This window comes from Xiphophorus couchianus, chromosome 21 (assembly GCF_001444195.1).
Source record: "Xiphophorus couchianus chromosome 21, X_couchianus-1.0, whole genome shotgun sequence".
Taxonomy (NCBI): domain Eukaryota; kingdom Metazoa; phylum Chordata; class Actinopteri; order Cyprinodontiformes; family Poeciliidae; genus Xiphophorus; species Xiphophorus couchianus.
The window spans coordinates 12,064,423-12,081,401 of NC_040248.1; the positions used below are offsets into that span (position 1 = coordinate 12,064,423).

Sequence of the window (16,979 nt, forward strand, 5' to 3'; positions counted from 1 at the left end):
TTAGATTTAAGGATGTGATGCTTCTGGAGGTCTTATGGCCTACTTCAAGTTGTCAGACAGGTCCTGTTTAAGTGATTTATTCATCACAATGCTTCTTTGTCTGATTACAAAATCTTTAATGATCTGGAACATTTCAAGATGACAAAAAAGACAAACAAAAAACGTGTTCGGGTGTAAATAGTTTTTCTGAGCAATGTAAATGATTTCAGAGTTTACTAGTGAATCTTAATTAGCCTTCAGCTTGGAGATGATCTTCCTGTAAATTAGTACATTATTACAAAAAACGAGTCCTTCTTAATTTGTGTGTTTTTTTAAATTTCATTAAGGAAGAAGAGTGATGATTAATAAGCCAGTCAATAGAGATTTGAGGTCTCAGACTAAAAATAAATTAATATGAGGATAGTGTTTGAGTTCTAAAAAATAGTTTTTCAATAACTTTACAGTTGCTATTTAACCATAATTTACAAAATGCATGCATGTTTAAAAGGGACTGTCATAATTTTATTTGGTTTTTAAAAATCTTCTAAACAAGTTTATTTCTTTTGTCTCTCATTTTTTGTTTGTACTCATAGTATGCTTTTTAGTATCCTAATCAAAGTGAATATAAACTGATGCCTGTCCCCTTAGACATGAATTCAATAAAATGTTTGTTTCTACTAAATGGCTTTGTAAAACTTCTAAAGTTAATCCTTGAGATTGTTTCTGACAGTGTCCTCTCTTCTGTGCTGCTCAGCTGACTACCACAGCAGCGGGAATATCGTTAACAACGGCTGGAAGATCCACAACACGGCCAAGAACAAGTGGTTCGTCTGCATGGCCAAGACCCCGGAGGAGAAACAGGAGTGGCTGGAGGCCATCATGAAAGAAAGGGAGCGGAGGAAAAGTAAAAAGCTGCTTCAGTTATCCAGCCTTGAGTCACATAGAGTTATTAGCATTAATCTGACTCCAGGAATTTATGTTTTCAGTCCATTAGCGCGTTTTTAATTTTTGCACTAGATAAATGTCCCGTAATGCGAGACATTAACCCGCTTAAAGACAACTGACGCAGACGGTGCTACTTACCTGGCAAAATTAGAGGGCATTAACCTCATCCAGTTGGTAATTGATGAGTAGCCCAGGAGCAGTGTGCAAACATCTCTGTGACTTTCATCCTGCAACGGCTTCCTCCTCCGCACAGGTCTGAGGCTGGGTATGGAGCAGGACACGTGGGTCATGGTTTCAGAGAAAGGAGAGAAGCTCTACCACCTCATGACCAGAGGGAACCTCATTAAGGACCGGAAACGCAAGCTTACCACTTTTCCCAAGTGCTTCCTGGGAAGGTAAGGCTGACTTTTCTAATCTTGATGGTAAGGTTTGGAAATAACTCTCAAGAGATGTAAACAGCAATCTTGTGGTTTCCTTTTTGTTGCATCAGTGAGAAGTCAGTGACTGTAAGGCAACTGGATTGTTTAACAACTCCTGAAGATGGACTAGAATATAATGCTTGGCTATGTTCGATGTTTGTGTTTTTATCAGTGGAGGCCTTTTGCAGTATGAGGGGTATTATACTGAACACTTTTATAATACAGATCAGCTTCCTTTTCTCAGCTTTCAGTTTTAAATTGGCAAGGACTTCTAAAGTCAGCAGCAGTTGGGAAGGTTAAAAAGGTATGTGTTTTTGGGAAATTGTGTATATCTGCTATCTCAGTCGTGGAAAAATCAAATCCAGTCCCTTTTAGCTCTTGAATTTTATTTAGGGATTATTAGTATGGATAATAATCAACGCTTGCCAGGGTTTGATTTAGTGAATAAATGAAAGTCATAAATCACAGGGAGGTACTTTTTGTGGTTCAGCTGACTATTCCCCTTATACATTGTTGCTCTTTCCAATTTTGGTTTAAAATGTTTGGTTTGTTAATATTTTAAAGTTCCAGGCTGAAAGGAGGGAACCCTAGAGTAGATCTGAGGCATCAGATGTGAAATGAAATTGACACAGAAAATGTTTAAAAATCAAGTGATGCATACTATTGTCATTCGCAATTTAAATGTTTTGTTCCGAATTTGACTGTTTTCAAACTAATAAGGTTATGTGCAGAGTGAACCATAACTTTTAAACCAAAGTGTTTAGCCTTTTGTTTTTTATCTTTAAATATTTTTTTATTTTATTTTTTATTTTAAATTATAGATGCATTTTCAACACTTTGCACAAGTTAAAAGCTGAGAGTCCAGACCCTCTGCACAAAGCAAAGCGTAGAACAATGGGCTGGTTTTTACTAGGCTAGAAAAACTCCAAATCAGATAACAGTTTGTCACTATGTTTATTTTCTATAACTTTCTTCTCTTTCCATGTACTAAAAATTTTTAGCAGTTTATTTTGACTTATAATCAGACTGAAAAGCACTCCCATTTTTGAAAGCCTGAAGGATGAAACAAAACACCTAATAAAGTGCATTTGGACATAGTTATGGCCAAGTTATGTGGCATAGTGGTTTGAAGAATCAGTACTGATTTCTCCTCGGGTCTTTGCAAACAGCTCAAACCCTTGTGGTTTAGAAAAGGAATGAATCTGTCAGCTGAAAGGATTAAAAAGGATCAAAAGCTAGTCAAACGCTGTCATCTCCAGGAGGCTGAAGAGATCAAATTGTGAGAAAGCAGCGCAGAGAAACTCCCTGTGGGATCATAAAACACCTGGATGACCAGCTGTGCTTAAAAAGACATCTCTAAGCCATCTGTCCTCTCACAGCTCAGATGATTTCAGAGACATTAATATGGGGGCGTAATTGTTGAATGAGAAACAATATTACATATTACTGATGAGAACCACATTGCCTATGGCTTCAGCTCTGCCCACTCCTTCCATTGTAAAAACTCCTTGCCTTTATTCTCCCACCACATCATTCTCTTTTGGTTTTTGACTTTTCTATTTAAAGCTGAAGGCGGGTCTTCATCTTCTCCCCTTGAAATGGCACAATCTTGTTTGTGGTACGCACTCTGCAAGAGAGTAATTCATAAAAGAAAATGTGTGACTGCCGTCCAATGCCGCTCATTGCATCTCAAGCTTGAAATAAGCAGGAAAACAAAAGTGTAATTTTCTTTTTAATGCACGAGACTTGCTGTTGTCAGCTTCTCATTACAAGTATTGATGATGAAGTCGAAGAGTTTGTTGGAATTTATTTGGACGCTTTACCAGGAATCTAAAATTATCATTCAGAGTAGATGTTCAGATTCATTCCTTTGTGACTGCATGAAGCTGAAGGCATAATAGTGGGTATCTTCACTGATTTAATACTGAACAGCTTTCTTTAATTATTGAAGTTTTGAACTCTGCTCTCTATGTAAATCCTGTAGGAGAACATCTATCCATCAGGTTCTCCATGAGATTACGAAGCAGAAGTATATAATTCAAAACACATTCACAATTTGAATGATTCTAAAAATGAAAAATAAGATTTTGGAGTGACTTAGTCAAAATCTGGACTCGGATCCAATTAAGATGAAGTGACCTTAAACAGGCCAGAAATCAATTAACTGAATTTTATTTTTATTCGAGTTATGCATTTTTGTATACTATTAAAATTTGGTTGATAATATGAAGCATGTAAATCTAGCAAAAATGCCAAAATAGAATAATTTCTTAGAGGCGGCAAGTACTATTTCCTGACAGTGTATTCATAGGCTAGTGTGGTTAGTTTTGGTCACAGAAAAGATCCATGATCAATGTTTAAACAGTGTAAGATGTCAGAATTGGGCAGGTCAGGCTTTTGTCACCCCAGGAACTTTGCAAAATTCTCTCTTTGGCTGAACATTGAATACAGATTGGTTCTGTCGTGGTCTGGATGTCGCCTCTAGAGAATTCCAGTGGTGCAGCTTCTGGCTGTGTTTGTTTTCCTTTTGTGGGGAAAAAGGAGTACGTGGATATATGCATCCAGAAGAATGTTGCATTTTGAAGTTCTACGTGTTCAGCCTGCTCAGTTACTTTTTGTCTGTTCACTCTCTGAGAAATGAAATGAAGGAAAATTATCCCATTTAGCTAATTTGGAGCATCAAAGCATCAGATGCTGGTTGTTGGTTTACACAGTGGGTTTGTTTTCTCGTTCTCAAGTTCGGTGGTGTTACACTGTGGACCTAAAATAAATGAAATCAAACTAGGAAAAACACCAGAAGTAAGATCCAGTGGTTTATTTTTTAGACAAGTCTGACCCTGGATGGTAAATAAACCATTCCAGTGGGATGTCTCCAATCCTAAAGGCTTTTTCTCCTCTGATCACTTTCATCACCTTTTTTTCCCACTGGGTTTTTGTGTATTATCTTTCTTTGGTCTTTGAGTGCATCAGTGTGTAGTTATGTCTATGTTTTGTTGCTTGTTTTCCCTAGTGAGTTTGTTTCTTGGCTGATGGAAATTGGTGAGACGGGCAACCCAGAGGAAGGGGTTCACTTGGGTCAAGCTCTGCTGGAGAATGGCATCATCCACCATGGTTAGTTTCTTCTTCCTTTCATTTTCGTCCTCTTTCAGAATCCTCTGCAGTTCGAGATTCAGACATAACCTCTCAAAGTTCAATTGACCTTTTGTTTTACACAGACTGCCGCTCCTTTGTGTTGTTGAGTCAATGTTCCGATAAGGAAAGATTCCCACTGGTTACACCCATACGCTCATTTTCTTATTTACATTACCACTGACATAAATGTCATGTTTATCTGGGACCACTGATGATGCATTTTCACTGTTTGTTTTCAAGGTCTAATCAGCATACAACAGGTAACTTTTTACCCCCAAATTTAATGCACAAGTTAGAATTTAATATGGATTTTCTTTCACATACAGTTGGTCAGAAGTTTACATGCTTATGTATAACATCCATTTAATGCATGAGGTTGGAGAGCAAATGTGTCTCTTTGGATTGTAAAAGTTAGAGACCCTGGACAGAGACCACTGGATGTTCCGACAGGACAATGATGCCAATCAAGCATAAGCCTCAACAATTTTGAAAATTCATGGAGTTTTCTTTCATGAGATTCCTTTTCAGGAAACCAGTTTACTATCCACCCAGAAATATGTCAGAAACCTCTTCATGGCATGTGGTGTTTTGAAAAAACGTCAAATAAAGTATTTATATATGTGAACGTTTATGTTTGAACAAATTTTGACTGTGTGGAGTTGTGAAAATCCCTAAAAATTTCAATTTTACAACCAATTCTTATTTTTCAAATATTTCCAAGCTGTATTATGATCATTTCACTCTGAATATAGAAAATGGCTTAAAAATATTTCAAAATTAGTTTTACATTCATGCCTAAGATAAGCACTTGTAACGTTTTGCAAGTACATGAACCCTGAATTGTTTTTTGCTTTGCAAATTGTGCATAATGTGTCTTTCACCTTCAAAGAGTAACCAAATCTCTCCGTAGTGCGATTTCGCTTCCACTCAGAAATAAAATGGGGTTTCAGAGTCGTTCTCTGCAGAGAGGAATGACCATCTGTGCAGACGACGTCCCCGAGTGTCAGAATATCTTTTCATAAGAGCCTTTAATGGAACCTGCATGGCCGCCGCCAACTATACGAAGCCAAGTGTTATTACTGCTGGAGGGGCCACATAAAAGCAACCTAAAGTGAGCGAAGCACAGCCCTCTCTGAGCAGCTGTGTTATCTGTGACAGCTTTGCATGAGGTTGGAGTCTTCTTCTAGTCTGGGAAGCGTATTCCTTTATGCGGCCTTGCTTGGTTTGACTGTGTTTTTAAACCTCTTATAGTTTAGAGTTTAAAGTCAGACAAAAAAAAAAGATAAACACTACCTAAGGGTTTGACTCTCTTACTTGTTTCCTCTCTGACATTTTGTCAGTTCTTTTCCCATTTGGATTTTGTTTTCCAGTCACAGACAAGCACCAGTTCAAGCCCGAGCCTGTGCTGTACCGCTTCCGATATGACGATGGCACCTACCACCCCAGGAGTGACATGCATGACGTTATAGCCAAGGTAAAGGTCCTGCAGCAGAGTGAAAGACTAAATCACAATTTACTAAAACATCTCCGACCTGAGAAACCCTGTCTTTTCTGTTTTGCTCAGGGTGTCCGGCTGTTCTGCCGTCTTCACAGCCTCTTCAACCCTGTCATCAGGTATGTGTTTGTCTATTTCTTTCTTCTTACTAAGGAAGATGTGACAATTGTACAACCCCTGGCAAAAAGTATGGACTCACCAGTCTTGGATGAGCACTCATTCAGACATTTCATGCTGTAAAACAAACTCAGATCAAAAACATGATACAATATTAAGGTCGTTCCAAAGTGCAACTTGTTGGCCTTCAGGAACACTCAAAGAAATGAAGAGAAACTATTGTGGGAGTCAGTGAATGATACTGTAATTGACCAAACACAGGGGAATAAATATGGAATCACTCAATTCTGAGGAAAAAAGTATGGAATCATGAAAAACGCATAAACAAAAGACCATTCAACATACATCACTAGTATTTAGTTGCACCACCTTTGGCTTTTATAACAGCTTTCAGTCTGTGAGGCATGGACTTGATGAGTGACAAACAGTATTCTGCATCAATTTGGTGCCAACTCTCTTTGATAGCAGTTGCCAGATCAGCTTTGCTGGTTGGACCCTTCTTGTGGACCATTTTTTTCAATCTCCACCACAGGTTTTCAATTGGGTTGAGATCTGGACTATTTGCAGGCCATGACATCGACTGAATGTGTCTTTCTTCAAGGAATGCCTTCACTGTTTTTGCCCGATGGCACGATGCATTGTCATCTTGGAAAATTATTTCATCATCACCAAACATCTGTTCAATTGAAGGGATGAGAAAACTGTCCAAAATGTCAATGTAAACTTGTGCATTGATAGAAGAATTAACCACAGTCATCTCCCCAGTGCCTTTGCCTGACATGCAGCCCCATATCATCAAGGACTGTGGAAATTTGGTTGTTTTCTTCAGGCAGGCCTCTTCATAAATCTCACTGGAACGGCACCAAACAAAAGTTCCAGCATCATCACCTTGTCCAATGCAGATTCTTGACTCATCACTGAAGACAACTTTCATCCAGTCATCCACAGTCCATGATTGCCTCTCCTTAGCCCATTGGAGTCTCGTTCTTTTATGTTTAGGTGTCAATGCTGGTTTTCGTTTAGCTTTCCTGTATTGAAATCCCATCTCCTTTAGGCGATTTCTTACGGTTCGGTCACATACATTGACTCCAACTTCCTCCCATTTATGCTTCATCTGTTTAGTTGTACTTTTTCGGTTTTCAAGACAAATGGCCTTAAGTTGTTTGTCTTGACGCTTTGATGTCTTTCTTGGTCTACCAGTACGCTTGGCTTTGACAACCATTCCATGCTGTTTGTATTTGGTCCATATCTTGGATACAGCTGACTGTGAACAGCCCACATCTTTAGCAACCATGCGTGAAGGGTTACCTTCCTCAAGAAGTTTCACAATCCTCTCTTTTGTTTCAAGGGACATTTCTCTTGTTGGAGCCATGGTTCTCACCACTCCACTTCGTCCAGCAGCCCTCCAAGGTGTCATGACTGCAGGTGTTTTGAACTGCACACTAACGGGCACATCTAATCTGGGGCAGGTGTCCATTTAGGGAAAGGAAATAGACTGGGTGTGTCCTTTTTTTTCTACCTCCAATTTGAGTGATTCCACACTTTTTTCCTCAGACCTGAGTGATTCCATATTTATTTCCCTGTGCTTGGTCAATTAAAGTATCATTCACTGACTCCCACAATAGTTTCTCTTCATTTCTTTGAGTGTTCCTGAAGGCCAACAAGTTGCACTTTGGAACGACCTTAATATTGTATCATGTTTTTGATCTGAGTTTGTTTTACAGCATGAAATGTCTGAATGAGTGCTCATCCAAGACTGGTGAGTCCATACTTTTTGCCAGGGGTTGTAGATTGGATTTGGCTTCTTTTACAGAGCGATAGAAATTAATGAGAGATTTGTAATCTCATTTGTAGTATACTGATAAACTGTGAAGATTCCTGTGTGTAATTTCATTAAACATTTTGCATGATTGACTTTGCAGATATATCTAAAAAAATGTCATTAAATTACAATGTTTCTATTTGCTCATATTAGACAATGAAACTTTGTAGATTCATTACACATATGAGTGAAATGCCTCAGGGATTTGTTTCTTGTAATTTTGTTGCATAATTAAAATCCAAAATAAATTTTCTCAGGAAATTTGAAGATTAAATAATTAAAAAAGGATAAGGAAAAATGTCAAACTTCTGAAAAATATGTTCATTTCTATAAACACCTTTTGCAAGAATTATTGCACCAATGCAATAATGGAACACAGGCGATCAGCCTGTGGCTCAGCTTTGGGGTCATTGCTTTGATTGCTTCCTTCAGGTCATTTGCATTGTTGAGTCTGGAGTCTCTCATTTTCCTCTTGTCCCAAAGATTCTCTGAGGGACTCGGGCCAGGCCAGTTTGCTGCTCAATCAAGCACAACAATACCAGGGTCATTAAACAAGCCTTTGGCAATCCAGACCATGCTGGAAACTGAACACATCATCTCTATACAGCCTGTTAGCAGAAGGAATTTTGAAGTGTTTTTATTTTTCCTGGTACGTGGCTGCATTAACTGGACAAAAAAGCCTATTTGAGCAACAGTAGTAGATCACATGTCTCCCCATAGCATCATTGTTTGTGGAAACTTTATACTGTTATCACTGTTGTTGGTGCACCTTTTCCTACCACAGGTTTTCCTTCCACTCAGTCTTCTATGAATCTGCTCGGATACACCATTCTGTAAAAAGCCAACTTCTTTAGCAATTAACTTTTGTAGTTTACCCTCCTTGTGGAGAGTATCATTGGCTAGCTCATGGACATCTGCATAGTCAGCAGTTTCCCATTGATAGTATAATAGACTGACCCTGACTGAGAGATCATATAGGCGTGCATTGCAGGTGTATACCTTAATTAGGGAGTGACACCCTGTGTTTTCACTAATTAACTTTTTCACAATATTAGGATTTTCTGAAGCACTGCTTTTTGGGTTTTCATTATCCGTAAGAAAAAAGTTTCAAAATCACAAGAAATACAAACTTTTAAATATTTCACTATATTGTTGATGAATACATAAATACAATGTAACGGCAGCAACGGGTTTTTCCCGTCTTGAAGTCCCAGTAGTTATCATGTACAAATGTACTTAAAAATGTCTGTATTAATAAAACACTAATGACCAATTTTAACATAAAGCATAACACAAACATACAAGAATACAGATAATATTGCATGTTTTTCAACTTTCTGTTTGGACAATTAAGAAACGTTTGTAAATATATTAATGAACCCTCACCGAAACAGAAATATCCAATTAAGTAACTTAGCCACAATACAATGTGAGGCCATTTTTCAAGACCTCTGCTCACCAACTACAGCCTGGTTCATTGTTTATGCTAGATTTTAATGGGGCCTGAAGAAAAGCTTTCATTTCACGGCTCTAAAACGGCACCACAGCCAGAGGGTGGGTGTGTTTACTCCACATGCGTGCTCGGAGCCTCTGCACAATTCTTTCTGACCCGAACGCTTAAGAACCTGACATTTGTGTGCCAGATTTCTTGGCGTAATATCTCTCTTCGGGGGATTTGAGGTGTTTGTGTTGCTAGCCAGATGATCTGACTGCTCTCTCAAAGCTCAGCACAATACATCATGGGGCCTGAGAACACCAGAGTTTAATTGGACGATCCAGTCTCTGCTTAATTACATGGAATTTCCTGGCAAAGCAAGAGAGAGACAAGTCAAAACTGAATAGGGGATAAACTTCTCAACAGCCCCCTACATGTGCAGCTCCTGTTTTCCCCCCTTACAGCTCTGCTTTGTCCTTTGTCCTCACAACTTATCAGCTGTTTTAAATGTTCTCGCTAGATCTAAAAAGCGTAACCAGTTAAACAACAAAGAGATGATTAGAGATGATGAGCTCTTTAATCTACAGATTGTGGTGGGTTTAGACTTAGACAAATGCATCAAAAATCACAAATTATCTTTACATAGTGCCCAAAAAATTATGGAGTTTCTTTTTTGTGCTGATGAATCACCCAGGAGCTTAGTAATTAATTACATATGTACTGTATATGAGTTTCAGAATAAAAAATGATCTGGTGTATTATACTTAAGTAATTTATCAGGGCTGAGCAGTTGATTAAAGCTTGAACTTTTAGCTTCCTGATATGATTTATTTTAAAGCTTGCTTTGAAAAGACAGCTACATACATCTCCACTCACAAAACGTCAAAACAAATTTTTCCCATCTTCAGACAGCAAGTGAAGGCCATCTTATTTGACTTTTACCTCTTTAACTCCTTAAACTGATGTTTCCTTGACCCAGACTCATGGCTACCTGCTAGGCATCCTCTTTTTACTCTGACATTCTTGTCCCACACCCCCCCAGTCACTGTAGAGCCTAGTCTTCTAGTTTTGGTTCCCTTTCAAGAAAAATGCAAAAAATCTTTTCTTCTGGTGAAAACAGGTTATTTTGCATTGACATTTCAGCTTGTTGGAGTCAAACACATGCAGCCAGATATGCTTTCATAACAGAATGTTTTACTGTTGGGGGGGGCCTGCTCCGCCTCGCAATCTGAGCAGTACCAGCTGAGATTAGACTTTAACTTGACCCCGCAAGCCTTGTCTGTACGATGAGAGATTGAAACTTATCTGTGTGTGGTTGTGTGAGTGTGTTGGGGTGATGGTTTGCCTGTGGTGGAGGCGGTACAGTAGCGTTAAGTCACAGCAGTTCAGGACTTTCCCGGCCCTGTGGCTCTGCCCTGATATTGTGTGTCCCCCTGGGATGCCGCAGCATTCATGGGAAAGTCACGGCTACGTTTCAAACAGCATTCTTGGGGTCTGGCAGAGTGTAGCCCAGTGCATCAAGTCAACAACAGCAACAACATGCTAGCTTCTAACCAAGGAATGCTGTTTTGCTGTCAACAACCCCTAAGAACTCACTTAGATAAATGACACAACTGCAAGTGCTTAAAAAGTAGCCGCACCTTGCTGACAGCAGGAATTATTAGTTCGCCTTTTGGCATTGTGTTTAAATAGACCAAGCAATTACTCCTCTGCACGTTCTCTGTCTCAAATTATTAAAGTGAAAGCAAACGTTACTGTAAATATCCTGAAATATCCTTTATAATGCTGCTATTGGAAACGTCTGCTTTTGTTGTTATCCAGGGATAAAGACTACCATTTACGGACCTACAAGTCAGTGGTCATGGCTAACAAGCTCATAGACTGGCTTATTGCACAGGTAAGCTACAGAGGTAATCAAAGGGATTCATAAACCTTGAACTTTTTCACATTTTGTTACATTATAGTACAAACTTTAATATTTTATATCAAATTTATGCAGCCAGGTTAGGGTAAACTTCTTCACAACCTCTGTCTTGTCTACAGTGTTGTTTGGTCTTCATGATGCTGATCATCACTAATTTTCTCTACCAAACCTCTGAGGCCTTCACAGAATAGCTGCATTTAAACAGATTAAGTTACACACATGTGGTCTTCGTTTTCTACACACTTCAATTGGTAGCACTGGATTTAGTTTTAGGATTCTTCAATAAGTTGTAAGTTTGATAAGTGTGTTTATTTGTGCTCTGAGTATGTTATGATGGTTATTTATCTCATCTAAAATTTCACAATTGTGTTAAAAGCTACACAAGCTAAGTTTATTTTTTTTATGGTTACAAATTTGCCATTGTGATCTCGATACTAATTGAAAAATATTAATTGACAGCGCATTGTTTTTAATCATACTTTCTGCATCTTCTGAGCTGATTGGAAGCAGATTTGTTCAAACGAGAGCCAAAAGACAAAACAAAAAACCCCCCAAAAAACAAAAATGGAAGTAGTTGTTATCATAACAGGTTGCTCACTTCAAATGTGCTGCAAAGATGGGAGAAGTCATAAAATTTGAGACTCTCAGTGGAGCCAAGAGGAAACGAAAGAAGAAAAGCAGAATTGATTGTACGGCTAACCTATATTGACTCTGACAGGAAGTGCTCAGCCTGACAGATAGATAGCTCTGTACAGGATTACAACAAAGACATGAAACGAACACAGCAACCTCAGCAGAATCAAATGCAGATATCGCAATGATTTCATCCGCCTTCCACTGCAATCCTGTTTCTGCTTATGGATTTTGTGTGACCTGGGCCAGTCAAGTCGCTCACACTTCCTGCAGTGGGACTTCCAGAGCTGTCACACTGCACTGTCTAGACATGACTTTGGATGTGGTGAAGGTAGAGTGCTGAGTGGCTCTGCTGGCCTTGGGGTATTTGGACGGAGGAACAAAGCAGGAGTGTAAGTGTGCCATTTCAACTATTCCCGAAAAAGCAGACACCCTTCTTTATTTTGTCTTGTGCTCTTCTTGTTTCTTCTGTTACTTGTTTTTCTAGCCAGTGTTCTGTTTCTCAGCTATGTACATTTTTTTTTGTCTGTTGGTGCAGGGGGACTGCAGAACAAGAGAGGAAGCGCTGATCTTGGGGGTAGAGCTGTGCGACAACGGCTTCATGCATCACGGTACAGCAGTCTGTCCCGTTCAGTCAAACCTCTCCATAGACTCAGTAGAAGCTAAATGTTAAATTCAGAGAAAGTACTCATAGGGCGCCTGGCATTTAGCATCCTGCCTAAGAACACAACCATTCTTGTTCTCTTTCCATTTAATCCCTTTGACACAGTACAGAAATAGAATCTTTTTCCAATCCAGTGAATGAATTTGCCTTTGTGCGACTGTTCCTGGATACCATCATGCATGCATACATGCATATAGCCCAAGTTCTGAGGTCAGGCACAGTTCAATCTAGCTCTGAGAACCTTTACATGTAAAATGGTCAGTCACTATGGCTACACTTTGTTTATGAGTCTCAGGTTTGTTTTCAAGCCCAAACTTCCTGTATGCCAAGGTTTACATCATTGGGGATGCAGTATGAATCACATGGAGCCTTCCTGTAACCCTATGATGTAACCTGCTCCAAATGCCCACAGTTCAAGCCACACAGTACAAATTACCAGCACATCTAAAGAACATAACAACCCTGGCCATCAAACCCTCTTTTACTTCCTCTGCCTCCAGGATAATTTCACTATTCGTGCCTGTAAGTTATTTGGCCTGACGACGTAGCTATTAAAACCACTGGCCGTATATCTGATTTTGAAAGGAAATGAGTGAAGGAATGTCAGAGGGAAGCTCTTTTTCCCTATTGGGCTCTTTTCTTTAGGAGCTGCAGTTTTGGTAGATGTTTTTGCAGAGCTTAAACAGTGATATGTGTCTGACTAAGCAGGGATTTCCTTTCTGTGCTCCCTAATTTTCATGGTTTGAAATTTGGTTTTGCAGCACTTGAAGAAGTTGTATTTGAGACTGAGCTGCTGTCATGCTGTCAGGGAAAGTTGGAGCTCACTGAGCAAAGTCTAGTGCGGTGTCCGATATGGCAGATACAGAATATAGGCCAATATAAACTATGGATTTATGGATTTATTGTCAGTCCGATTCCTTTGAATGTTTCTTTACCCTGAATGACAGGACTTGAGTCTTAGTTAGTGAGAGCTGTTCTTTCTTTTCGTGCTTATAATGCTCTGTGCACATTGTAATAACTATTATTATTTTTATTTAAACTTAAGCTTAAATTTATTTAATCTTCAATGAGTACAATAAACCAGTGAATATTTTTTAAAACATTTAATAGTGCAGAAGATGATTTTTGTTTCTGCAAAAGCAACTCAAGTCCACTTTTCACCTCTATTTGTTGCATTTTTCTTTTAGAATGTTTCTATGTTACAAATAAGCACACAACACTTGTACTAAAGAACGACATGGATATTTGACATTTATAATTGTATGTTTTATAAAAACACATGACCTTTTTATTTGCACACGAACATTATGTAATTACTTACATAATCTACCTATCAGTTTGATTACTCATTTACTTACTTGCTTACTTACCTACTAATTTATCTATTTTTTACTCATTTACTTACTTGCTTACTTACGTAGCCTAACTTATTTTCTCATGTATACGTATTTGCCTCCTTATTTAACTCCTTATCTACCATGATGATACCTCTGTCCTTATGAACCCTTTGTCTGACATTTAATCATTTTGAGAGCGACAGTTAAGGAGTTATCTACTTACCTCCTGTATTTACCTACTTGGTTGTCATACTCTCTTCCCTACTATTTTCTGTGACAATAGACAGTTGATAGCAACTCTGATTTTTTTCCCCCGATTAGTTAGCCAATCTGTTAGATTTACTAAAACTTTTATTTCATCTTAATCTGGCAACTCTTTAAGTTAACATAGTTCCATGTTTGTTTTATATTCTGATATTAATTGATTCCACTGTCGCATCTTTCAGTGTTGGAGAAGAGCGAGTTTAAGGATGAACCTTTGCTGTTCCGTTTCTTTGCTGATGAGGAGATGGAGGGATCCAACACCAAACACAAACCCTTGAAGCACGATCTGAAAATAGTTGAAAATGTCATCGCAAAGTCTCTCTTGGTGAGTTCTTCTCGATTAAACTTCCTATTGTATCGTATGCTAAGACTTCCTACAGTTTGCCCACAACGTGGTCTTAGGCCCAGTGATTTATTATGGAGGGCACAGCTGTGGCAAGAAAGAAAAACAAAATAAAAACTCTGCAAAAAACATTTTTATACCCCAGTAAGCAAGACTAGCATTCCTTTCAGAAGAATGAGCAAAGTACTATAAAATCTGCTATCTGTCTGGAGCAGTATCCTCTCCTTCTGCTGTGTGTGTATGGATGCCTGTGCTCTGTGAAAGTGTTTTGCTCTGCTGACTTGGACTTTTGCTCATTCACAACATGTTGTTTTTTCCAGATAAGGCCAAGTGATGGAAGCTACGGCTTTACCCTGGAAGAAAGAAACCGAGTCCCCATCATTAAATGTGTGGAGAAGGGCTCTGCGGCTGAGGTGAGGCGTGTAGACGAGACAAAACAGACAGCACTCCACACACACCCACACCTTGTAAACATTTTGTGCCTGACAGAATAGCTGGGGAGTCTGGTTGTTGTTATTTAGTCAGATTCCAGCATCACGTACTGCAGCGTTTGAACCTGCAAAGCCTGGGTGAGGCCAGGATCTGTAGCTGTGGCAATGTAGGAGAGTTGTTGGGACAATGGAGGTTGTGCATGCAGTTCCTTTTGCCAGAAAACACATGGAGTGCAGCCAGCTGAGTTAGCAACTGGACTGAGAGGTCAATGTTTAGTGTCGTGGAGGAGGTAACATTGGATATAGAAGTTTCTGTAGAGTGAATTTCAGTGACTGAAACAAAGACACCACCACACACAGAGGAACAAAAGGCAGGCGGGATAACTGGGGCATCAGATACAGAGCTTTGTCCAAAAGATTCTTCACTAGGTCTGCGGTTGGCTGGAGTCAAAGAGGTTCACTTTTCAAAAAAGGATTTTGCTTCCCAGATAAAATCTCCTCATTTTTCAGGATTCACTTTTTATTGAAAGTTTGTTGAAGGAAACAGCTGAGTGAACACCACAAATAAGAGAAATGGAGAAAAAAATAAGCTGGAGCTGAAAAAATGTAGCAACAAGCAGATCTCTCTGTCTTACACAAAACAGATAACTTCTAAAATAAAGAATGTGTTTTATTCAGTGTAACACTTTGCTCACTTCTACTGTGATGCATTTCCAGAAATTTGCATGCTTGGCTGGACATGACACAGACACAGAAGGAGAAAACCTACATGCCTGGGTTAAATCGCCACTGGTTCTCTGTATTGTTCTGTAGCACATAGTTGTGTTAACCTGTGATACAAATTCAAATTATTACACAAATTTGATTTAAGAATTAGGCCATACATGATAAAGAACTGGAAGTAGAAGTCCTATTAAATTGGCTTTCATTTTGTTTGTTTTAAGAAAACACTAAGATGTCTAGATTAAATTTTGTTGAGATATTTCTGTATATTCATCTTACACATGAATATTTGATACATTTTGGGCTTTTGTTTTATTTATGTTAATTGAAATTTTTCCAGGTTGGATATAGTAAACAGCAAACAGTCGTGATTATTTTTGAAAACAAGAATTGGGGGCATAAGTTCAAATTTGTTGACAAAATTACACATATTTGTTGAAATATACAACTGTACTAGTAGTTGACTAAAATGTTCAATTGAAGGTCACAGAAAATCCACATATTTTTGTAGCCATGAACATGTTTCTGGAATATTAACTGCATGATATTTACTCTTCAAGAATCATTCTCAACTTTCCATTGAGTTCAGATTTTGAGGAAGTTATTACAGAGACTTTTAGTAAAAATTATCTCTACATTCCAAAAACAACTATGGTGTGTGTTTGGGATCATTGTCCTGTTTTAAATATTTGACCCAAACTGGTGTCCTCAAATGAATGGAAATTAGGTTGTTCAGGAATAACTTTGGAAACGCAGAGACTCAGGCCTATCATAACCCAGAAACATGAATGTTTGAAAACCAGTGTCACTGTCCATGGCTAAGCACATTTTATATTACAGTACGGGTGCTAACCCGAGACAGAAGCATCTGCTCCAAAATTTCCATTTTTCTGGAATTTGCAGTTGTCCAAAAGGACCAAACAAACTCAACTATCATCTGTCCAACATGGTGGTAGATGCATCATGCTGTGAAGCCACATTTACTAGCACATTGCATGTCGTGTGGAAACATAACTACTGCCAACAAATTAACAGCCTGAGAGTTGATACTTAGTCAAAACTGGGTGTTCCAGCTGGTCAGTGATGCTAAAACTAGTGAGGGAATGGATAAAGCATGCTAATTTTAAGCTTACAACCTTTCCACCACCTCAACCTTATGGAATGTTTATGAACAATGCTTAAACGCTGATTCAGTGCCAGGAGACCAAACAATTTAGATTACCTCCCAACAATTATTACTCCACTGGGAATATGCCTGAAGCTACTTAAAAATGTGTGGTCCAAGAATGCAGTTCTTGTATTTAAAGTGAAATAAA

At 38.7% G+C, this 16,979-nt stretch overlaps 1 protein-coding gene across 1 annotated transcript in view; it reads left to right on the top strand.

The window, feature by feature from the left end:
- prex2 (phosphatidylinositol-3,4,5-trisphosphate-dependent Rac exchange factor 2) overlaps nt 1–16,979 on the top strand; it is a 101,165-nt gene that overhangs the window by 34,267 nt on the left and 49,919 nt on the right. Inside the window, exons 9-17 of the mRNA XM_028005291.1 lie at nt 734–883; nt 1,178–1,319; nt 4,354–4,454; nt 5,846–5,949; nt 6,040–6,089; nt 11,166–11,241; nt 12,440–12,512; nt 14,349–14,491; nt 14,830–14,922. Coding sequence (XP_027861092.1) covers nt 734–883; nt 1,178–1,319; nt 4,354–4,454; nt 5,846–5,949; nt 6,040–6,089; nt 11,166–11,241; nt 12,440–12,512; nt 14,349–14,491; nt 14,830–14,922 — 932 coding nt within the window. The remainder of the gene's footprint in view (nt 1–733; nt 884–1,177; nt 1,320–4,353; nt 4,455–5,845; nt 5,950–6,039; nt 6,090–11,165; nt 11,242–12,439; nt 12,513–14,348; nt 14,492–14,829; nt 14,923–16,979) is intronic.